This window comes from Mustelus asterias, unplaced genomic scaffold, assembly GCF_964213995.1.
Source record: "Mustelus asterias unplaced genomic scaffold, sMusAst1.hap1.1 HAP1_SCAFFOLD_1337, whole genome shotgun sequence".
NCBI lineage: Eukaryota > Metazoa > Chordata > Chondrichthyes > Carcharhiniformes > Triakidae > Mustelus > Mustelus asterias.
The window spans coordinates 1-24,630 of record NW_027591282.1 but is presented as its reverse complement, the minus strand read 5'-3'; the positions used below and the strand labels follow the sequence as shown (position 1 = coordinate 24,630).

Here is a 24,630-nt window from a genome sequence, read left to right as displayed (position 1 = left end):
GCAATATTTGATAGTGGGCTGAGGTACTTTTAAGTTTTTTTAAAGGCTTTCAGGAATTTTGGCCTCACATTGTGGCCCTTTCTTTAAACTGTCCCCATCCCATAATATGCATTTCCGCCCCTCGTAGTGTGACTGTTCACTTGCTGTAGTCTGCATCTGCATCATGAATAAAGATGGAAATGAATTGATTTGGGGAAACTTGACTGCTCGTAATACATTGCCACTCTGACAAAATTAATGCCATTCTTTAACTGTATTTACATCTTGTACTAGGGTGGCACGGTAGCACAGTGGTTAGCACTGCTCCCTCACAGCGCCAGGGACCTGGGTTTAATTCCCAGCTTGGGTCACTATATCTGTGTGGAGTCTGCACGTTCTCCCTGTGTCTGCGTGGGTTTCCTTCGGGTGCTCCAGTTTCCTCCCACAATCCGAAAGATATGTCAGTTAGGTGCATTGGCCATGCTGAATTCCCCCTCAGTGTACCCGAACACAGGTGCTGGAGTGTAGCGACTCGGTGATTTTCACAATAACTTAATTGCAGTGTTAATGTAAGCCTACATGTGACTAATAAATAAACTTTACAAGAGGAAAACCAACTCTTATGCCTCAGCCCAAAACCAGAAAATGCTGGAAAATCTCAGCAGGTCTGGCAGCATCTGTAAGGAGAAAAGAGCTGACGTTTCGAGTCCAGATGACCCTTTGTCAAAGCTCAATTCTTATGCCTCAATTCCAACCCTCTCTCCACAATTTACAGCCTTTCAATCTATGCTTCCTAGACTCTTGAGAGGATGAGCAAGCAATTATAAGCTTTCTCAAAGACCCCTCCTATGCCAGTCTTTCACCAGGTGGTGCGGGGTGCTTCTGGTGCTGCAGTATAGACCAAGTGAAACCGTAGCCTTGACTCCTTCCCTGCTTTATCTCTGGGCCTGACTCCACTCAGTGCTGCTCCTTATGATTCAGTTGCATTTGGATTATATGCACTTGTATTGTTGAATTCATATTTTATCTCATCATTATTTAGCTGGATATAAGTGTATAGTGTAGTTAACAGAAAGGTTATTGTGACCCCCAACAACAAATTACAGTGTTCAGGTCAAAGAGAACACTTAATCATCAGTAGTGCTCAAATATCAAAATAATATCCTCAGAGGTAATAGTGTGATTCAGATTGTTTTTCAGATTGAATTTCACAGTAACTTCATTGCAGTGTTAATGTAAGCCTTACTTATGACTAATAATAAACATTAAACTTTTGTTTGAATTAGAGAGATTTATGTGCCCTTAGAACTCATCAAAGTGGTTTTCTCAGTGCCATTTATTCTCCAATATTACCTTAGACCAGGGGTCTCCAAGCTACGGCCCGCGGGCCACATCCGGCCCACAGTTTGGAGACCGCTGAATTACATCATTGCATTTACCGTGTTCTGAATTCCAACCCACAATTACTGTTGGACGACATTTATCATAAAGATGCCGGGATTCTCACTGAGCAGGAATACTTTGTTGGGATACATATAGCTAACCTAAATGACCAACACAGATAGAGACAAGTAACATTTCGCACTAACGATTACTGTTGTTTAACAAAAGACGTTGGAGCGGTCTCCAAACTGCGGGCTGGATGTGGCCCGCGGGCCGTAGTCAGGAGACCCCTGCCTTAGACACTAAATCTGTGTGTAAAGCTCAAATGGCCAGTATGTAGGACACTTGAATTCTCTGCAGGCAGATTGATCTTTTGGATCCCATAATCTCCACCCCCCACCATTACCTCACCTCTTCCATCCAATTTTATTCCTTTTTTTCTTCCTTTTCAAATAACAATACAATTTCCTCTTGAATTCCTCAATTAGACCTGCCTCCACCACACTCTCAGGCAGTGCAGTCCAGATCCTGTACACTGCATCAAAAGTTCTTCCTCACCCAAAAATGTGCAGGTTAGGTGGATTGGCCATGCTAAATTGCCCCTTAGTGCCAGGGGGACTAGCTAGGGTAAATGCACAGGGTTATGGCTTGGGTGGGATTGTGGTCAGTGTAGGCTCGATGGGCCGAATAGCCTCCTTCTGCACTGTAGGATTCTATGTCACCATTGTTTCTTTTGCCAAGTGGCTTAAATCTGTGCCTCTGGTTCTCAATACTTCCACCAATAGAAATAATTTGTCCTTATCTTTTCTGTCCAGACCCTCAAGATTTTGAGTATCTATCTCAGATATCCTCTCAATCTTGTCTTCTCCAAGGAGAATGGTCCCAACTTCTCCAGTCTATCTTTGCAACTGAAGGTTCACATCCCTAGAACCATTCTCACAAATCTTTTCTACACCTCCTAATGTCATCGCATCCTTCCTAAAGTGTGGTGCCCAGGACAAGATGTAATATTCCAGTTGAGGCTAACTCTGTGTTTTATATAACATAACTTCTTTCCTTTTGCACTCTATACTCCTGCAGACTGAGTTAGACAGATTTTGATTAGCAAACGAGTCAAAGGTTATGGTGGGGTGGGGGGGGGGGGGGGGGGGGGGGGGGTGGTGTCCATGCAAGTGGAGTTAATACCACAATCAGATCAGCCATTATCTTATTGAATGGTAAAACAGGCTCAAGAGGCTAAATAATGTACTTTTGCTCAGATTGCTTAAGTTCTTATTATGCCTAACATGCCGTACACTTTATTAACTGCTCTCTCAAACTACCCTGCCACCTTCCACGATTTATGCACATGTACACCTAGATTTCTCTGCATTTGTACTCAGTTTAGAATTGTACTATTTATTTTATATTATTTCTCTAAGTTCTTCCAACCAAAATGAATCACTTCACTCTTCTCCTCATTAAATTTCATCTTATGCCCATTCCACCAATCTGTCAATGTCAATTTCAACATTATTTCCAAGTTTAGTATCATTCGCATGATACTAGTTTTGAAATTGTGCTCTGTAAGCCATATATATCTGGAAGATCAGGGGTCACTGACCCATTAAAAACACAGACCCACTATAAACTCCACTCTAAACATGCCTCCAGTCTGAAAAATAACTGTTAACCACTACTCTATTTCCATATTCATGTTGCTACTGTCCCTCTTATTCAACAAACTCTTATTTTGCTCACGTGTCTTTTGTCTTTTATCAAGTGCCTTTTGAAAGTCCAGATACACCGTATCAAGAGCATTACCCTCATCAACCCCCTCTGTTAGCATATCAAAAAATGCAAGCAATTTAGTCTGACATGATTTTCTCTTAATAAATCCGTGCTCAAACAATTTACACACTTCTACAGCATCCCTCACAATTAAAGTTAAATTGTTGATTATCACAGCTCCATCTCTATTAAAATCCTTCATCCTCTGCACAAGGGTGCACACTGTCAGGAAATTCAGACAGAAGCCCACACAGTTCCTATTGCTGCTCCATAAGAACCTGTTTGGTTTATAACCCCTGGTACTCAGCATCTGTGTCCAGCTGAGCAGAGCTTGAGGCGCTCCCAGCCCTCAATGGGGTCTCTCCACTATTGTCTCTGCCTGCAGCATCTGCTCTGGCTCCATGAAGTGTGCTTCACCTTGTGCCACTCTTTCTATTCGTGATGCCGGACCCACCAGAGTATTTATATCTGCAATGGTTGAGGGTGTGAGGAGTCATGTGACAATGCTTCCTTAGAGTGATGGTCCATCTCTGGGGACTGCGCTGCCTCCTCCCTCATGTCCTGTTGTAGCCCCAACAATGCATCTACAGAAAATGAAAGACAGGCATTAGTGCTGCACGGAGGTGAAATTGGATTCTAGTTTATCATAGTGTAGATCATGACAGTTAATGCAGACATCGATTCACCATGAGTGACAGTTCAATACCGAGTAGCAGTGTGATCTAATATTGTCTCTCAGTCTCTGGGCCATTCCCATCTTTCCATCAGCGACTGCCTGTACAGCAGTCACCCTGTCAACTCGAGTGATTCCCCCTCCGTTATGGTGAAGAAAACTATGGATGCAGCTTCCCCCCACCCCCAACACATTTCTCTGCCTCTCCTGAGAATTGTGGGCTCTCTTCCCTTGCAATGAGAAAAGGCAGGCAGTTAGAAGTGTTGGGAGTTAAATGATTGTTGAGGATGGAAATATTCGAGGGTGGTGACTGTGGGCTGGGGAGAGAGGGCACCATTTTGTGGGTGAGTTTTTATGCTGTCTGTTGAGGTTGACAGACAGTGCTGCCAATTGTCTGTTGCCACCTGGAAGCTGGTTCCTTCCAAACTCCTAGGTGGTCATGAGGGAATTTATAGGTAATCATGGGAGGTAAATTACTCCCAATAACTCAGAAACTCACTCCAGTGCCATCTATAAATCAGTACCTCTCACATTGGTCTCCTGCTCTTCTCCACTGGCCTCCACTCACCCTCCCTCTCCCCCAATGGTTTTGAGGACAGTAAATGGAGTGTGAAATAAAGGGCAGGAATGAGGAAGTAAAGAGATGTTGATCCTGTGCAAAAAGATGAAGTGCTGACAGAAATCTCTGATATGGCTCATGTAGAGGGAAAAAGCTGCAACCCAGGACATTTTGAGCTACTCTGAGCACACTGTGGGACAGCGGATTACCATAATGATTATTCTTCCCATATCGCCTTCTGCAAAAACCACATTAAGACGATAAGATATAGGCGCAGAATTAGACCATTTGGCCTGTCGAGTCTGCTCCACCATTCAATCATGGCTGATAAGTTTCTCAAACCCATTCTCATGCTTTTTCCCCGTAACCCTTGATCCCTTTGCCAATCAAGAACTTATTTATCTGGGTCTTAGATATATTCAACGACTTGGCCTCCACAGTCTTCTTTGGCAATGAATTCCGTAGATTCACCAGAAATTCCTCCTCATCTCAGTTATGAAAGCATCTGCTGTTATGATGCCATCTCCATTTTTTCCTCAATCTCCCACTATATGATGTGGAGATGGAAAAGTGCCCATCCCACTATGATGGATTAGACTCTTGACCAGACTTTGACCGAGTCATCCTAATGTCCTCTGTCACTGCTTCATCTTTTGGCAAAAAAAAATCACAGGATCCCTCGTTCCCTCAACTACCACATTCACCAAATCACTTTCCACCATCCCCCCCTGCCTCCAACACACTGTGGAGATGCCGGCGTTGGCTTACTGTGTTTACCCCAGTCCAACGCCGGCATCTCCACATCATGACTACCATCGACACCGCAAACTGCCGGCTCCAAGTGGAGAGGATCGCCAAGAAGATCGCGCATATCGACACAGACATCAAGTTTCTATTAGTTGTAAGTATTCGCATTCCAACCATTATTCATGTAAATTGAGTCTGTGTCTTTATACGTTCTGTTTGTGAACAGAATTCCCACTCACCTGAAGAAGGGGCTTAGAGCTTCGAAAGCTTGTGTGGCTTTTGCTACCAAATAAACCTGTTGGACTTTAACCTGGTGTTGTTAAACTTCTTACTGTGTCCAACACACTGCCCCTGGCTCAATATTCTGACTTTGATGAACAGGGTGGTAAGTGGCGCTGCGCATGCTCAGCAGTCTGACACGCGCTGGCTCCTCCCCCCCCCCGGTGACGTGCCGGAGCAGCAGCACGAGATGTGGCCGTTGTGGTTGAGGCCGAGTTGTTGCAGGTGGTTGGTCGGGTTTGTGCCGCCCCGGGGCTGCTGCTGCTGCTTAACGGCCGCGGCCAGGGCGCCGGCTCATCATGTCCGCCCGCTTTCCAGCGGGGACATTCGGCGCAGTAGCGGCCTGTCGGCGGCACTGGTGGGATCGGCGCCTCCGGCCGTGCAGCCTTATCTCAAACTGATGCGACTGGACAAACCCATCGGTAAATCAAGAGCGGAATACCGGGGGGTGGGAGGGAGATGGGACTCCTGCCTGTCTGTCTGGGGCCGGATTGGAACCTGAGGCTGGCGTCTGTCAATCAGCGACACCCACCTGATGTCAGGGAACCTCTTGTCTGCACGTTGCTGCTTGCAGATTCCTTCGGAAACCTCCACCAGACCGGAATAAGTGCAAGTTTTGTCAAGTCACTTGCAAGTACATGGTGCGAGTGGCATTCAATTGCATTATTGCTTCCACGAGTTATTAGCAATCAATAAATTGATGACAATATAAAAACTTGCAGAAATGGGCAAAGTTAAGTTTTGTAGTGAATGTACAAAGGGTAGTCAGCATCTGTTAAAAGGTCAAGGTTAATTTTAGGCATGTAGCCTTTCATTAAACTTAAGTTTTCTGATAATTTTGATTCTCAGTTTTTGAACCGTTCTAAGCAATAGTACAATTTTGTGCATGCAGAATGGTTTTACATATCACTTCGTTCCTTACACCAATGTGTCTGACCTGTTGCCCCAGTAAATATATTTTATTTACTCCTTTTCCCAATCCTAGCCTGATAAGGTACTGATACTGATTTAATGACTTACAATTTAATGCTTCAGGGACCTGGTTGCTGTATTTGCCTTGCACCTGGAGTATCAGTTTAGCAGCAGAACCAGGATGCCTTCCAGATCTATCCATGCTTGCACTTTTTGGAACAGGTGCAATACTGATGCGAGGAGCTGGGTGTACAATCAATGACATGTGGGATAAAGACATTGACAGAAAGGTAACTCTCCACTAGCGCACATTCCTGTGTCAGCTATTTATTTCTTTTAGAAGACTGTTAGTGACATTAACTAGGATAATTTTCTATTTAGTAGGAGTCCTCATTTGACACTACATATATGAACCTAATAATCTTGCAGTTTAAACTAATCAATGCAAATCCTACACTTCTTATGAACTTGGGAATTTCCTTGGCTAGTCTCCCACATTCTACTCTTTATAAACTTGAGGTCACCCAAAACTTTGCTACCATGTCTTAACTGGCCTGAATTCAAACAATTCAAACTTGCTTGGCTTCCAGTCATACAATATCTTGATTTGAACGTTCTCTCCTATGTTTTAAAATTCCTCCATGGATATGTTGCTTTGTATTTCTGTAATCTCCCACAGTCCTCTGAAATTTCTGGCCTCTTGTGCATCCCGGTTATAATTGCTCCACAATTGGTGATCACACCTTGAATTGCCTAGGTCCCAATCTCTGGAATACCCTACCTAAACTTCTCCACCTCTGTACCTTGCTTTCTTTAATATGTTTTAAAACTTACCTCTTTGACTAAGCATTTGGTCATCTGACCTATTAGCTCCTTTTGTGGCTTGGTGTCATACTTTGTTTTATTACACCAATGGGGTGGCACGGTAGCACAGTGGTTAGCACTGCTGCTTCACAGCTCCAGGGACCTGGTTCGAATCCCGGCTCAGGTCGCTGTCTGTGTGGAGTTTGCACATTCTCCCTGTGTCTGCGTGGGTTTCCTCCGGGTGCTCCGGTTTCCTCCCACAGTCCAAAGATGTGCGGCTAGGTTAATTGGCCATTCTAAATTGCCCCTTAGTGTCCCGGGATGCATAGGTTAGAGGGGTTAGTGGGTATATGTAGGGATATGTGGATGGGGCCTGGGATTGTGGTTGGTGCAGACTTGATGGGCCGAGTGGCCTCTTTCTGCCCTGTAGGATTCTCTGATTATGCTCCTGTGAAATGCCTTGGGATGTTTTATTATGTTAAAGGTGCGATATAGATACATTGTTGACATTGTAAAGAAAAATTGTTTATATATTATAACATGTAACCAATTTAAGCAAATAAGATATCAGAAATGTTGGGGAACACAGGGTGTAGTGAAAGCGAGGGACTGAAGGAGATGATATTAATAAAGAAATGGTGTTGGGGAAACTGATAGGATTGAAAGCTGATAAGTCCCCAGCACTTGATCTATATCCCAGAGTACTTAAGGAAGTGGCCTGAGAAATACTAGATGCATTGGTGGTCATCTTCCAAGATTCTATAGACTCTGGAACAGTTCCTACAAATTGGCGGGTAATCCCACTATTTAAAAAGGGAGGTAGAGAGAAAACAGGGAATTAGACCAGTAAGTCTGATGTTAGTAATGGGGAAAATTCTAGAATTCATAATTGAAGATTTTATAGCAAAACACTTGGAAAACAGTGGCAGGATCAGACAGAATCACCATGGATTTGTGAAAGGGAAATTTTGCTTGACTTAATTACTGGAATTATTTGAGGATGTAACTAGTAGAGTTGATAAGGGGGAGCCAGTGTGTGTGGTTTATTTGAACTTTCAGAAGGCTATCGACAGTCCCACATAAGCGATTAATGTGTAAAATTAAAGCACATGGGGTTGGGGGTAATGTAGTGAGATGGATAGAAAACCAGTTGGCAGACAGGAAACAGTCGGCATGAACTGGTCTTTTTCTAAATGGCAGGCAGTGACTAGTGGAGTACCGCAAGGATCAGTGCTGGGACTTCAGCTATTCACTAAATATATTAATGATTTAGATGAAGGAACTAAATGTAATATATCCAAATTTGCAGATATGAGACAGCTGGGTGGGAGGGTGAGCTGTGAGGAAGATGCAGAGATCCTTCAGTGTGATTTGGACGAGTTAAGTGTGTGGGCAAATGATTGGCAGATGCAGTATAATTTGGATAAAAGTGAGGTTATCCACTTTGGTAGCAAAAACGGGAAGGCAGATTACTATCTGGCCATAAATTAGGAGAAGGAATGAGCAATAAGACCTGGATGTTCTTGTACACCAGTCACTGAAGGTATACACGCAGTTGCAGCAGGCAGTAAAAAAGGCGAATGGTATGTTGGCCTTCACAGCGAGAGGATTTGAGTGCAGGAACAGGGATGTCTTGCTGCAATTATACAGGTCCTTGGTGAGGCCACACCTGGAATATTGTATGCAGTTTTGGTCTCCTGATCTGAAGAAGGATGTTCTTCTATTGAGGGAGTGCAGAGAAGGTTTACCAGACTGATTCCTGAGATGGCAGGAATGTCACATGAGGAGAGATTGAGTTGGTTAGGATTATATTCGCTGGAGTTTGGAAGCATGAGGGATTTCTCATAACCTATAAGATCCTAACAGGAGTAGACAAGTCAGATGCAAGAAAGATGTTCCCGATGGCAGGGTTACAGTCTGAGGATGCAGGGTAGACTATTCAGGACAGAGATGAGAAATTTCTTCACCCAGAGAGTGGTCAGCCTGTGAAATTCATACCACAGAAAGTAGTTGAGGCCAAAACATTGTATGTTTTCAAGAAGCAGTTAGATGTCACGCAAAGGGTTGTGAATCTATGGAATTCCCTGCCTAGTGATGCAGTTGAGGCAACCTCATTGAATGTTTTTAAGGCAAGGATAGATACATTTTTAGGAATAAAGGAATTGAGGGTTATGATAAGCAGGCGGGTAAACGGAGTTGAGTCCACAAAACGATCAGCCATGATCTTATTGAATGGCGGAGCAGGCTCGAGGGACCAGATGGCCTACTCCTGCTCCTTGTTCTTATGTTCTTATATTGCTCTTGGGACAAAGGGGATTAAAGGAAATGGGAGGCAGGCAGGATCAGGCTATGGAGTTTGTGACATTAGTGTACCTTTTGAGATTTTTAAAAAATCATGTTCTCTGCAGCTCTGTGTTGCTGAGTTGTCTATAGAAGCCCTTTTGTTGCTCCTTCAATGGTTTAAATGGGGTTTGTTTATTTTTACTCTGGGTTGTTTTATGACCCTGCATTGTTAGGGGGAAGGGCATGAGTTCTGGACAGATTTTTTTTCCTTCCTAGTGAATTTAAGGTTTCATTTTCTGTTTTTGGTTGGCAGCAGTTTTGAGAGTTTTAGAAGGGAATGGACATCAGACTGAAAGCAGTGTCTCTCTCTCTCTCCCTCCCTACCTCCCCCTGGATTTGGAAACTCTGCTGGTTAGTGAAAGCAGGGGTTTCTTGCCTTCCTGGAATAGAGAATCTGATGCTGTTGGCTTGACCAGAGTCTCTCCTGGTGTTCTGGGAAGCTGTTCTGACTTCAAACTGTCCTGAGGGTATCCAGAGGGCTACTAGCAGTTACAAGGCTGAGAACTCAGGATTTTCAATTCTCCAACCAAAGAACTCAATTCCAGCATCATGTGAGCATTAGTCTTTGCTGTGTTAAACCTGTGGAAGTGTTTTGTGTATGGGTTTTGTTTGATTGGAACATCTTAGATATATTTGTTAAGGGTTATACATTATTGCGGTTGTTTTGTTTTTGTTTGTAATTGATAAGTTAATTGCTACTTTTCTTTCCATACATGTTAACTATATTAAATAAACTTTGTTATTGATTAAAGCTCCCTAGTGGGTCATTTGAATCATACCTGAAGTGAAGCACATCATGCTTATCCTAGTCAAATTCAAGGTGCAAAACCTATGAGTCAGGCGGGTTCCATAAAACACTTTGGAGTTTCTGACCTGAATTATAACAAGTTGGATGATCAGCCATGATAATGAATGCTGGCTCAAAGGGCCGAATGGCCGCCTCCTACTCTTATTTTCTAAGTCTGCTGCCTCTCCCCATTACCCTGCACATTCTTTCTTTTTAGATAATTGTCTAATTCCTTTTTGAATGCGTCAATTGAACCTGCCTCCACCACACTCTTGGGCAGTGCATTCCAGATCTTAACTACTCGCTGTGTGGAAGTTTTATCCTTGTGTTGCTTTGGCTTGTTACCAAATACTTTCAATTTATGTCCCCTCATTCTTGATCCTTTCATGAGAGGGAATAGTTTCTCCCTATTTACTCTGTCTAGATCCCTCATGATTTCCTGCCAAGTGCTTTGTCTAATTGCATATCCACTGTTAAGGGGGCTAGAAATGACTCCTATCAATGTTTTATGACCCTTGTTCCTAATCTTCACCTGGGGCGGCATGGTTAGCACTGCTGCTTCACAGTGCCAGGGACCCAGGTTTGATTCCTGGCTTGGATCACTGTCTGTGTGGAGTTTGCACGTTCTCCCTGTGTCTGCGTGCGTTTCCTCTGGGTGCTCTGGTTTTTTCCCACAATCTGAAAGATGTGCTGGTTAGGTGCATTGACCTGAACAGGTGCCGGACTGTGGCGACTAGGGGAATTTCACAACTTCAGTACATTGTTAATGTAAGCCTGACTTGTGACTAATAAATAAACTTTTTTAACCTTTGTGCTGATTCTATTTCCTGATCTTCTGAGCTCCTTATTACTTTAGGGGTTGGGAGAGTTGTGTGCAAAGGCTAGAATCAGGAACAGAGTGGTGGAGAAAGAAAGTTCTTTTCTGTCCTGAGTTTCACGAATGCTGCTTGACCTGCCAAGTATTTATAGCACTTTCTATTTTCGTTAGTTAAGTGAATGCAGATTATTGTCATCTTATGTCTGCTGTATTTCTTGTGCTATCTTTAAAACCTCTTCTCAAGGATTGTTATTAATTGTCATATTTTTCTCTGCTGACTCTGAAATAGGTTGCCAGAACAGAAATTCGACCCATAGCTGCTGGAGACGTCAGTCGTTTTCAGGCCCTGGTGTTTTTGGGTGGTCAGCTGAGTTTGGCACTCGCTGTTCTCTTGTGCTTAAATTATTACAGGCAAGTGAAGCTAACACCTCTTATTTGTGGAATAGGTGAAATGTTGACTTGTTTTGATTAGTCTGATGGTGGTAGAGAATTACACTTTTCTAAAAAAGCAAAATACTGTGGATGCTGGAAATCTGAAATAATATAGAAAATGCTGGAGATTATCAGCAGGCCTGGCAGTATCTGTGGAGAGAAACAGTCAATCTTTCAGGTCTGTTACCTTGCTTCTGATGAAAGGTCACAGACCTGAAACATTGGGTTGGATATTTTGCAGGCTGCAGTGTTTCTGGGGCTGAAAACAGCTGGGGAAACCCGGGTTAGCTGGCAGTGGGACCTGGGGTTGCATTTTATTGGCAGCACACGAGTGGCTTTTGCCAGGGTTGCCACCCAATATCCCCAGCTGGTGCTGGGAAAATGTTTACAGAAGCAGGAAGAAACTCTTAGTCACTTAAGTTGCTCATTTGGGCATCGAGCAGCCAGGGCCATCTGCCATGTTACCTGATGTCTTCCCGCCTCCAGGACCATCCCATAAGACCGCAAAAAATTCTGGTCACTAAATCTGCTTCTTCTATTGGTGCTGGTGAGTCAACATCTCCCTGTTTTTATTGCTATTTTCTTCTGCCCTTTTTAAGCTAATGTATGCTGTAATGGGGCTCCTTTCTCAGAACTGTGGATGTACAAACTCATCATTTGTTAGCAAATTAGACTGAAAATCTAGAAATCAGACAATAATTTCACCAAGTCTGACTTGCATGCAGCAGTATGGGACTTGAGACTTATTTTCCATCTTACTCTTCAAATTACTTCAGTTTAAACAATGCTCTCTGGAACATAACATTGTAAATAAATAAATTCTAAATTTGTCCTTTTATAAAAGCCCTGGAGAGGGCAGTATCTCCCTGTTAACAGCAGTCAGCAATAATGTTTAACTTTGGCACCGACAGTTTTATTTACTTTACAATATGCAAAACCATCACACAATCAATGAATTAATAATTTAATTTTAATTTGGTTCACTAATGCCCTTTAGGGAAGGAAATCTGCTGTCCTTACCTGGTCTGGCCTACGACGCCAGAGCCACAACAATGCGGTTGTCTCTCAACTGCCGTCTGAAATAGCCTAGCAAGCCACTCAGTCCAAGGGCAACGAGGGATGGGCAATAAATGCTGGCCAGCTGGCGACGCACATGTCCCACGAATGAATTTTAAAAATTCAGAATTTCAGAACTAGTCCAAAAGAGCCCTAGTAAAACTGGAGTCAATAGGGATCAAAGGGGTAGCTCTTCAGTGGCTGAAGTAATACCTAGCACAAGGAAAAGCTGGTTATGCTGTTGGGGGGTGCAATCATCTCAGATTCAGGACATTACTGTATATGTTTCTCAGCTTACAGCCGTTTCTTGGATAAGGGAGCCATTGGCTTTTATTGGCTGATACTAGTTGCCCTTGAGAAGGTACTGGTGGTCCTTTTTGAACCACTGTGGTAAAAATGTTCCCACAATCTGTGGGTTGAGGAGTCAGGGTTTTCACACAGCAGCAATGAAGGAACAGTGATTATATATCCAAGTCAAGATGGTATGTGACTTGAAGGTTTTTTTATATCTCAGGAACATGATACCTTTGTCCTCTAGGTGGTGCAACTTATGGGTTTGAGAAGTGGGGAGCCTTGGTGAATTTTTATAGTACATGGTATTGTAGACACTGCAGCCAGTTTTGAAGGAGAAGGATATTTAGGCTGTTGAATAAAGTGCTGATCAAGCAGAGTAATCGGCAGCACTTTTTTCTACGACCCAAAGACAACTATGTGAAAAGAGAATAGATCAGTTTCTGTTCTGTGCTGGTGATTTTAAGTTATGTAAAGAAAACTGATATTTTATCAAACCTTTTTGATATGATGTGTGTGAAAAAGGAGCAGTTGTCATTCGTGCACCAACTTGTAAAGTGCTTTAGATTTGAACAATTTTATCTAATTGAGACTTTGTATTTTTTAAAGTTAGATAAGATCAGTAATGCATTAAACCTAATCTGTGAGGCACCAAATTCCTGAGCTGTTACAACTTTGGTGCAAAGCCTGGAGAAATGCCACATACAGTCCCTGTAAAATGCAGGTGAATGTATTAATGGAAGGAACAATCTAGGAACTGTTAAAATACCAATATAAATCCAGTTGAGTCGAGTGATTTTGTACTTAGCTACTAATATGGGATGCCTATTTCTTTCTATTGACAGCATTGTGCTTGGAGCTGCATCGCTGGGACTGGTGGTCACTTACCCCCTGATGAAGAGACTAACGTATTGGCCACAATTAATTCTGGGTGTGTAAAGTCTTTGTGATTTCTTAGTAGCTCATTTTTCAAGAAATACGTAACTCCAAAAACCACAGCTATAGAAAATAATCTGAAACAGGGTTAATGCATTTTTAAGTAAATTTTTTGAAAAAAACTAAAGTTCACCTGTTTTCAATTTCTGATCTATATGTTGAGTTGTAAAGTGAATGGCTTCATGAACACCAACCAATTTTAAAAATCAGCATACTGAGACTGGTATTTAGTTCATTATTCTGCAACTCCTGGATTTACTCCAAGTACCAATGAGAAGACTGATCCATATTCATTCATTGGAAGCCACACGGTGAATGATTTGCCTTTAATCTCAGTGAGATTAGGGGATCAGACAATCCAAACCAATGTAAGCATGTATATCAATCTACCAGGAAATTATTTCACTTATGACTTCTCTCAAGGGTAGATGAGCTATTGCAGAATAAGATGACATATAATTATAGTCTAATTGAATTGAAAGCACTTCCTTCTCCAGAAGAAATAATTCCTGTAGTTTGACTTATTAACATTAAAGAGTTACAGCTATGTTAATTAGTGAGTGAACTGTGTCTGCACCTATGTGTAGTGTCAAATTATTTCATCCAAACGTGTTTAATGGACTTTTTTGATCATCTATATTAACTTTGTATTTTATGATCAACAAAAGAGTAAAAGAATTGAAATATTTTATTTGCCTTCATAGTCTGTCTCAATGGAAAACAGTATTTGAAATAGAGATGCATGAAAGCATGTTCTATATTAATCAGACTCCCATCTAGTCCAAATTAAGTTTCAAACCTACTTTCTAACCCATAAGTAAAGCTGTTAACTGTATTAAGTGTAAACACACAAAAGGGTAATTTTCTGATTGAGCTTTGGGCATTGCACCTCGATTACTGGCAGTTTATATTGGAATTTTGGGCAGGCATTGTGCGTATTTACTGATCATTTACATTAATCTGTCTATTAGTCAAATGATACTGCGGGCGCAGAGTAGTTAAAAGTTCTGAGCACCATTTCTGAATCCATTTGTCTGTGCCTTTGCATCAAAGCACCAAGTGAGTTTGGTTTCAGTTGCTCCCCATCATCAGGCACAGTTTACAGAATGCATTAAACAAAGCAGAGTTTAAGGTTTCCAGGCTTTCCATTTCCTGGACCTGACCTGTTCTGACAGGAGTTTGTTCACGCAGCTTGTCGAAGCTACAGACATTTACAAAGCATTTGGAAAATATATATGTGGCCCACAGCATATCAACCAAAGCTCAGTGAAGGCTGTATCAGCATCCCTTCAGGATCCCTGGGTCTCAGCTTGGTTCCTTTTTTGGCCCTGTAAGGATTTTGGTCAGTAAACAAAATACCCATTATCTGAAATGCAGCTATCCTCCTCCTCTTTGTCCACTTTTTTCAGGGGATTTTCACAGTAACTTCATTGCAGTGTTAATGTAAGCCTACTTGTGACACTAATAAATAAACTTAAAACACTTAGTGGCTCCTTGGTATTGCAGTCACAACCACAAGAGGGGCACTGGATCCAATTGTTCCACATAAGGTAGGGCACAGTTCAGTGAGCATTGGAAAATTGTTGATCCTCGTGTGTGGCTTTCAAAGCTTTCTGTTGCTTTTCCCTAGAAGCCCCAGATATATGGATGTTTTGGGTTGTGACCTGGCAGAATCCAAGACACATGTTTTTCTTCTTTTACAGGATATGGGCATTGCTGGCTAGGTCAGCAGTTGATGCACATTCCTAATTGTTGTTGAGAAGGTGGTGTTCAGCTACCTATAATGGATAAATGGTCATTAAGCTAAAATATTAACCAACCTTTCTTCTCTCGGACAAAGTCTGATTTGCTGAGTATTTACAACTTCAGTAGCATCTTGTTTTTTTGTATGGATGTTTGATGACTTCAGGCTGGCTGGTAACTTGTTAGTCACTCTCCTATGGATCACTTGCAGCATGTGGCTGGAAGGCTAGCTATATGCAGTTGATCTGAAGGATTCCAACTTGAGCACCAGGAGCGCCTGAAGTGCAGTATCAAGGATAAAAATTATATTCCATACAAGTCTGACATTTACAAGCAATAATATCCTCCCTGGTAACAGCCTCTTGGAGGTAGAAAGAAGTCTGTATATACTCCACATATATTACTAATCCAATATGTTTGGTAGAGTCACTGGGGGAAGGAAGCAGTTCAGACTATATGGCCTTCGTTCAACCCCTGAGAAATGTTATCAAAATCATTCCCAGAAACACTTGTGTTTTAGGCTTGGGTTTCCATTAAGGCTCTTGATGGTACAAGACCTTTATGCTGTTTTTCTGGGATTTCAATTTTTTTTGCCAAAGCTGCAATGAATGATAGGGGATCCTCTCCCCAGAGAAATTTTAGTCTCGCAGTGTGACCACTTTCTGCTAGATTTTAAACAGGATGTTGCATGGTGGGATGAACCTAGAATGGAAGAGATTTGTAAGACCTTTTCTTGAGCAATCTCTTACTGACAAAGAACAAAGAAAATTACAGCACAGGAACAGGCCCTTCGGCCCTCCAAGCCTGCACCGACCAAGCTGCCCGACTTAACTAAAACCCCCTACCCTTCCGGGGACCATATCCCTCTATTCCCATCCTATTCATGTATTTGTCAAGACGCCCCTTAAAAGTCACTACCGTATCTGCTTCCACTACCTCTCCCGGCAATGAGTTCCAGGCACCCACTACTCTGTGTAAAAAAAACAATCTGCCTCATACGTCTCCTTTAAACCTTGTCCCTCGCACCTTAAACCTGTGCCCCCTAGTAATTGACTCTTCCACCCTGGGAAAAAGCTTCTGACTATCCACTCTGTCCATGCCTCTCATAATCTTGTAGACTTCTATCAGGTCGCCCCTCAACCTCCGTCGTTCCAGTGAGAACAAACCAAGTTTCTCCAACCTCTCCTCATAGCTAATGCTCTCCATTCCAGGCAACATCTTGGTAAATCTTTTCTGTACCCTCTCCAAAGCCTCCACATCCTTCTGGTAGTGTGGCGACCAGAATTGAACACTATATTCCAAGTGCGGTCTAACTAAGGTTCTATAAAGCTGCAACATGACTTGCCAATTTTTGAACTCACTACCCCGGCCGATGAAGGCAAGCCGTATGCCGCCTCGACTACCTTCTCCACCTGCATTGCCGCTTTCAGTGACCTGTGTACCTGTACACCCAGATCCCTTTGCCTATCAATACTCTTAAGGGCGCTGCAATTTACTGTATACAAATACAGATTTATTTCACAGACTTTGCAAGAGAAAAATTTGTCAATGGTGAGTCAACATCCTGTTTTACATTTTGAGTTTCTAACATTTTGATGAGGCACAAGATTCCCAAATCTCTGGTACATCAACACAGCATGCCATAGAATAGTGTCTGTTTTAGGGCATAATGAACATTTAAATTGTGATTGATATGCTGGTTTAAATTCGAAAGAGCATTTTGAGAGGTTTTAGGTTGTTGGTGCCTGCATACTATTGTAATGTAAAGGTGCTCGTCAGAGCTAGGGGTAACATGAGACTAGAGAACAACACAGCCCAAGGTATGATGTATAGGGTCACATGTTAATAGACTTGTAGAACAATCTAGAAGGAGCCTGCATGGAGACAGCAGCTCCATGCTTGGCAGTAACTGGGATCTGAACAGAGTTGAAGATGAACAAAGATGGTTCAAGTTCAAGCAGATAAGTCTCAAGATCTCATCACTAAGACATCAAACAAAGCCATAGCACAACATGATGAGCACTGATATGAAAGGTGGCCTTTAAACAATGAACCCTGAGCAGAATACCAAGATATGAAAAACTAAAAGGAGCTGAAGCCTGACTAAGAGGAAAATTGAAAAAGCTTATTATACATTTGGAAGTTGAGAAATCCACCAGTGTGAGTGGAGGTCCATGCAATATCCTGAGTGATGCAGAGTGAAGGAATCTGGTCAGGTTATAAGATGGGTGAGCAAAATTACAAGGACTAACAAGTAAAGGTTGTATTTTGGATTGCTGTACTCTGTTAGAAGTGAAGCAAATTTTATTTTGAGAAGCAAGGGGGATGTGTTTGCCTGCATGCCATTGTAATGTAAAAGTGCTCAACAGAGCAACAGTCAATGTGGGACTGGAGAATAGCACCGCCCACGGAATAATATATAAAGTTATATGGTAATAGATTCTTAGAACAATAGATTCAAACAATTTGTGACCATAATATGCTTGATAATTGATTTCAATTATTATTGACAAAGCATTCATGTTAAAGATCCTAACCAACCATAGAGTAGTGCAACTCAATACTGTATCCAAAAACTACAGTGTATAAATTTAATGAGAAATTGTGAACTTCTCTAAGCCTGTCTATTTCACAGGTTTTTGTAGGTAGTAATTTGTCTTTCTTTTCCATGCTAAGTAAAAACATGGGCATCTGTCTTATACCTTTTGTCTTTTATGGTTCTCTCCCTGCTGGGTGCAGCCCTATCTTAAGTTTACAACCACTCAAACATTTAAAATAGTTTGCCAAACAATGATAAGCCCCACCTTATGTTAAAAAAAATTAGCAGAGCTAAATGTGGGTCTCTTAAAGACAGAGCAAACAGAGAATAAGGAAATGGCAGAGATGTTAAACAAATATTTTGACCTGGAGTTTCACAGATCCATGGAGACTCCATGAAACTTCCAAAAGGCAGGTGGGACCCAGATCTAGAAGTGCAACTCCCATTTCTGACATCCCATTTTCACTGGTAAGGGACAAAGGCATTATTCTGCATGAGGGAAATACAACTCGGCAAGGCCATTTAAACTCAGTGCTGAATTTAAATAGGCCCCATTTTCATTGTAACAAGGACCTGAACCCAAGTGTGGAAGATGAAATCCTCTTGAAGAGTGAAGAAGGTTTGTAGAACTGTCAAGATGTGAAATTATGTAAATCCCAGCCCTTCAAAAATAAAATAGGCTCCCTGTGTCAGAGATTAAAAAGCAATCCAATCTAGCAGTTACAGCATTTAACAGTGCCCCATTTAACAATATTCCTCTTTAATATCAGTAAGTTAACAGGGCCTGTAATCTTCGGCATGAGATTTGTTTTAACGTCATTTCTTGCAAGACTTGATTGGTGCCACTTTGCAAGGGCTTCACCCAACTCCAACCACTGACTTGTCGTCTCCTCCTCCCCCCCCCCCCCCCCTCCAAAACCTCCTGGGTTGTGATTGTGTTCCCCCCCCCCAACCTCTGGATCGTGACTGCTCATCCCCTGTGTCTCCCGTCTCCCCCCCCCCCCCCCCCCATGGGTCGCGGGTGCTTCCTTCCCCCACCTATGGGTCAACCCCCCACCCCCTCCCCTCAAGCTAGATTCTCTTTGCAGCCCTTTTTTACACCATGCCTGATGTTTCTTGTCGATGGATAATGGTGTATTTTAGCTTTTGGTGATAAACATAATCAAACTGCAGAAACAGCAGTCAATCATTAGTACTTGGAGTATTTTCTGTTTTTCACTTCAGATTTCCAGTGTCAGCAATATTTTGCCTTTGCATAAGTATATGTGGAGTTTGTGTGCCCGAGTGAATTTGCTGCTAGAGAGAATATTGTTCCTTGTTAATGTCATGCTTGCATAGGAAATTCTGTTTGCCCAAAATATTTCGTGACAATGTAAATCAGCTGCTTCCTTGCCATCTGGTGTATTGCACTCCTCTTCTCATCCCATCCCACCACCTGCTATGAACAGTCTCCCGAACTGAGTATTTTCCCACTATTTATTTTATAGATTTGCATATACATTAGATTTCTTATGAATTATTTTCTTTAGGTCTTACATTCAACTGGGGAGCACTTTTAGGATGGTCTGCTGTGAAGAATTCCTGCGATTGGTCAATCTGCCTACCACTTTATATTTCTGGTGTCATGTGGACATTGATATATGACACTATTTATGCACATCAGGTAAGATTATAAAGTAAAATTAATTTAAATTTCTTGCAGGCAGCACCACAAGAGTTGCTAAAACCTAACTCAGACCAAGTTTGTCCTGAGCAGTTATTGTGGCATTGCAACATAGTGTAGCTTTCCAAAACAGATACAAACAAATTACGTTTATATTCACTTTAAATAGAAAAATGATCCAAATTTCTTGAAGGATCTGGGTTTAAAGAGGTGGATTTCAGAAGGGACTTAAAGAAGGAGAGGAGGAAGGTGGAAAAACTAAGAGGTTTTGGGGAGGATTCAAGTTGGGCCCAGGCAGCTGAAGGCGAATCTACCAAAAGAGAAGGTTGAATGTACAATACATAAGCAATAGTATTTCATGCAAAATATCTTGACAGGAATCAGAAACTTTTGTGTTTGTGTGTTTTAATATCAAGTTAATTATAACTTGCAAATTGAGTACAGAGCCATTATGTAGAGTTTTTGTGAATTTGTGATTTACCTATAAACCTAACAGCATAAATTGTTCAAATGCTTCCAGCAGCAAGTAGATCAAATTTGAGACCTCTTCCTTGTTACAGTGCTGATTTGCTGCATCCTAACATCGCATGAGGTGACTTTCCACAGGGATTCTCCCACTCATCCTGCATAATTTGTATAAAACCAAAATCAAATAATAAGGCTCAAATAAAAGCAAAATACTGCAGATGCTGGAAATCTGATATAAAAATAGAAAATGCTGAATAAACTTTGTTTTGTAGACAGGTCATATGGACCCAATGTTAACTGTGTTTCTTTGTCCACAGATGCTGCCAGACCTGTTGTGTTTATTCAGCATTTTCTGCTAATAATAAGGCTGCTGTGTTTCATTTAGGGTTTTATCTTTTAACATATGAAGTTAGCATTAAAAGCACTAGTATGCACGTTATGAAAGACATTTTGTTTCCACTGGGGAGGGATGCTTTCCAGACATGTGTGCACCCATATTCAAGGCAGTTTCCTAACTGTCTTTACATCTGGGTGAATGGGTATCCAGAGATGATAACTAACAGTTGGCAATAGTTTGAGGTGTGATAGACCATTCTTGAAACTGTTTTGTTTTGGGTTTCTGTATTTAGGATAAAGCAGATGATGTTCTAATAGGAGTGAAATCAACTGCATTGAAGTTTCAAGAACAGACCAAACAATGGCTAATAGGATTTAGCACAATCATGCTGACAGGATTGACTGTAGTTGGACTAAACAGCGACCAGACATTGCCCTACTATGCTGCTGTGGTAACTGTTGGAGCTCATCTGGCTCATCAGGTATGGACATTTGCACATCTCTGTACAGTATTTATTTTGAAATTACATGAGGCTAGATTTCAGCCAAAATTGCAACTTTAGCTTTTATTTTTATCCCATTTTTCAAGACTGAGAATAGTTGCACCTTTGTGAAATTTTGTTCTGAAGCAAAATCCTCATCTCAAGTTGCAACAAAAGGCTCTAACACAAAAGTACAAAAAGTGGCTTTGAAGGGGAACCATTATTGGTTATATGGTTTTGACCAAATTTCATGTATATTTTGCAGATGTGCCAACTTATTATTTACGTGTGACAATATATTCTGCATTAGCTGCATTCTGGAAGAATTTCACAACGAATTTATAGTTAGATCAATGCTGGCAATGGCTAACTCCGAACATTTTAGTCATCAATGAAAAATCAGTTAATACAAAAGGTAATTGAATTAGAACTCATATTGCGAGACAGATCCTATTTATTCTGTATCAGGTACTGCCCATATATTTTCGCCTTCAGTGAAATGATTTAATACTATACCTTGAACCATAAAGTGGCCTGTAACTTCCTGGCTTCGCAGCAACGGCTTAGGGTCGTACCCTGACGATGCACTGGGGAATTCCCCCTCGGGTGAAAGTTTATCGAGCAATTTGCTAGAAGGGCTAATTTCCCCTAGACAATTGCATTGCATTAGGAACCATCCGACAAAGCAATTGCGATCTCTAACTTTGGATCGTTCTGCCAGTTTTACAAAGCCCTGAACTCTTCCGCACACGCACATGGCTGAGTGCTGCTGGGGAGGGTGGAAGGAGGGCAGATGCTGAAAAAAAAGGTGTGGGGGCTGATGCTTCCAATATGGTCCCTCAGAGGGATAGCTGCTGAACCTGTTTTTTTTTAAACAATCAGTGCAAAAACTATGCCTCCTGTGTCTGGACAGCACAATTGTGCACAGATCCCATTCCCCAGACATATTTGTTAATTTTATTTGAGGCCTGATTTTCATCCTGTCCTGGATCAAGGTTGCAGCTAAAATATAAAGTCTACCTAGCCAATCAGCCAGCCCGCCAACTGTAAAGACAGACGGGCAATGTAAAATCCCAGTCAGTTGCTGTTTAATTGATTTAAATTGGCTTCTTGAATGTCAGTGGGCATGTTTCTGACTTGTGTCTGCACCCGCCAACTGAAATATTGCACGAGGACGTGATGACATTGGGACACCCAATCAGTGGCTTTTTGTGTGATTTTATGTGCTTCCAGGTTGGGTGCACACCCAAGCAACATAAAACTTCACGTTGCTTGGGTGTGCACCCAACCTGGAAGCACATGTTTCTCAAATATCATCAAGCTATGAAATCTTTCATTGTACACATTATCTTGTGCTTAGAAAGAGATGATAACCAGTGACTTGGTGATGTCAGTGAGCTGGATTATCTTGAAATATTACAGCTTTTAATGTACAAATTGGCCAGCAATCTGTGGCAAGGAAGAGAACTTCATTAATTAAGGTAAAGTTTATTTATTAGTCACAAGTAAGGCTTACATAACACTGCAATGAAGTTACTGTGAAATTCCCCTAGTCGCCACACTCTGATGCCTATTCGGGTCAATGCACCTAACCGGTACGTCTTTCAGACTGTGGGAGGAAACCAGAGCATCCGGAGGAAACCTATGCAGACACGGGGAGAACGTGCAAACTCCACACAGTGACCCAAGCCGGGAATCAAAGCTGGCACTGTGAGGCAGCAATGCTAACCACTCTGCCACTGCCGCCCACAACAACCGCATGTTGCTGATTGTTTTCCATCACTCTGCTGTTAGTTTTGAGAAAATGCATCTTGCACCTAAGCTTCCTGTGACTTTCAGGAAGTTGCTGCATTTGTAGATTAATTGTTCATTAAGTTAACTTTGTGTCAAAGTTACCGTAAGTACCACTTTAACAATGTGATAATTTTTACTGACGGCTAATCAACCTCTTTTACCCAGAAAATGAACAACTAAAAGTATGGAATCTCATTCCTTTAAGTAGTAAATTGTTGGAGATTTTAAGAAAGCCCCATTAATTAAAAATTTATTCTCTCTCTCTCTCTATCCCATGTTGTGTTTTTCAATCCAGTTGTTCCCTCTTTTTATTACTTGTTCTGTACTTGATTTGACATTCCGTTCATCCACTTGAATTTACCCTTCTCCTCAGTCCTTTCTCTGTATTTTACAATCTTTTAATCACTTTGGGGAAGATACATTATTGGCCCCATTGTTCATTAAATTCCCACAATTGCCCTTGCTGTGCTAATATCGGCTTGCACTCCCTACAACTTACCAGACAAAGATGTTTGAGCTGAACAGCACAGGCAAAATTCTAACTAACCAGAAGACAAATTCCAACCAATTGTACAGTAAGAAGTCTCACAATACCAGGTTAAAGACCTGATGAAGGGGCAGCACTCCGAAAACTTGTGTACCAAATAAACCTGTTGGACTTTAACCTGATGTTGTGAGACTTCTTACTGTGTCGACCCCAGTCCAATGCTGGCATCTCCACATCATAGCAACCCATTGTATTTATTGCTGTTGACTGATTTTCATTTTAATTAGAGCTAAAATATTTTTCTTTATATATTGGAAAGATTTAAACCAGACCACTTTGGCAGGAGTGAAGCCATAGTGAAGATTCCATGGCAAGAGTAGGTGTTACCTGACACTTTCAGCATATGAACCTGCCTGAAAACCTGAGGCAACCTTTGAATGTAAATGCTGCTTACAAACCATAATGTACCCAATGCATTCAGTATATCTACTCCCATATCCTGTGTCGTGTATTCTCACATGTGGGTATAGTAACAAGCAGGGTTAGACTGATAATGAACTTTGAGCAAAGAGCAGGAGAATATGGCAGTGGACCCATCTGCCCCCCCCCCCACAAACCAGACAAGGATCTGGCCTCCTCCCCCCCCCCCCCCCCCCCCCACCGGACAATGATCGAGCCTCCCCCCACCAGATAACGATCGGGCCTCCCTTCACCACCCCCAAAAACCAGAGATGCATCTGACCCACCTCCCCTCCCCCATGGATCTGAGTCAGAGAGCCGCTGGAAGCTCCGAACTTACCTCTTCAGAAGCTGGAGCACCCGAAACAGGCCTTTGCTGAGCATGTTTTGTGCCGAATCTGGATGCGCGAACACAATGGTAAAGGGGGAAATGCTGGTAAAGTTGGGCGGGCAGCCCATTAATTCAATTCAAATTCATGCAAATGCATTTAAATTGCCATTGCGCCTATTTCTGGTGCGAATCGGATCGTGGCCATTTTCAGGCCTTGGTAAAGTGGGCATCTGCGCAGATGCGGGTGTGGATCGCGTTAATGGCCTCACGCCTGACTTTACCAAGTTTTCGCACCCAAAAACGGGCACGACGCAATGGTAAAGTCGGGCCCTTTATGACAATTCTCTTTCAACTAACCCTTAAATTGGACCATTTTATTGAAATGCATCTTTAAAAATCTGTAAACTTCGTCCACTTTGCATTTAAATGAATCTAATGCAAACTCTTCCTTCTGTAACAGATATACTCATTGGACATTAATAATCCTCAAGATTGCTGGAAGAAATTCTGCTTGAATCGCTCATTGGGACTTATACTGCTTTCTGGAATTGTGCTTGGAA

General features: G+C 42.0%; 1 protein-coding gene across 1 annotated transcript; it reads left to right on the top strand.

Moving 5' to 3' along the window:
- The first annotated feature begins 5,484 nt into the window (after nucleotides 1–5,484).
- On the top strand, nucleotides 5,485–24,630 carry coq2 (coenzyme Q2 4-hydroxybenzoate polyprenyltransferase). The gene is made up of 8 exons (XM_078206177.1): nucleotides 5,485–5,812; nucleotides 6,426–6,592; nucleotides 11,343–11,464; nucleotides 13,678–13,763; nucleotides 19,580–19,713; nucleotides 20,811–20,999; nucleotides 21,265–21,414; nucleotides 24,531–24,630. The coding sequence occupies exons 1-7, from the start codon at nucleotides 5,485–5,487 to the stop codon at nucleotides 21,289–21,291; spliced, it is 1,053 nt and encodes a 350-aa protein (XP_078062303.1). The 3' UTR covers nucleotides 21,292–21,414; nucleotides 24,531–24,630.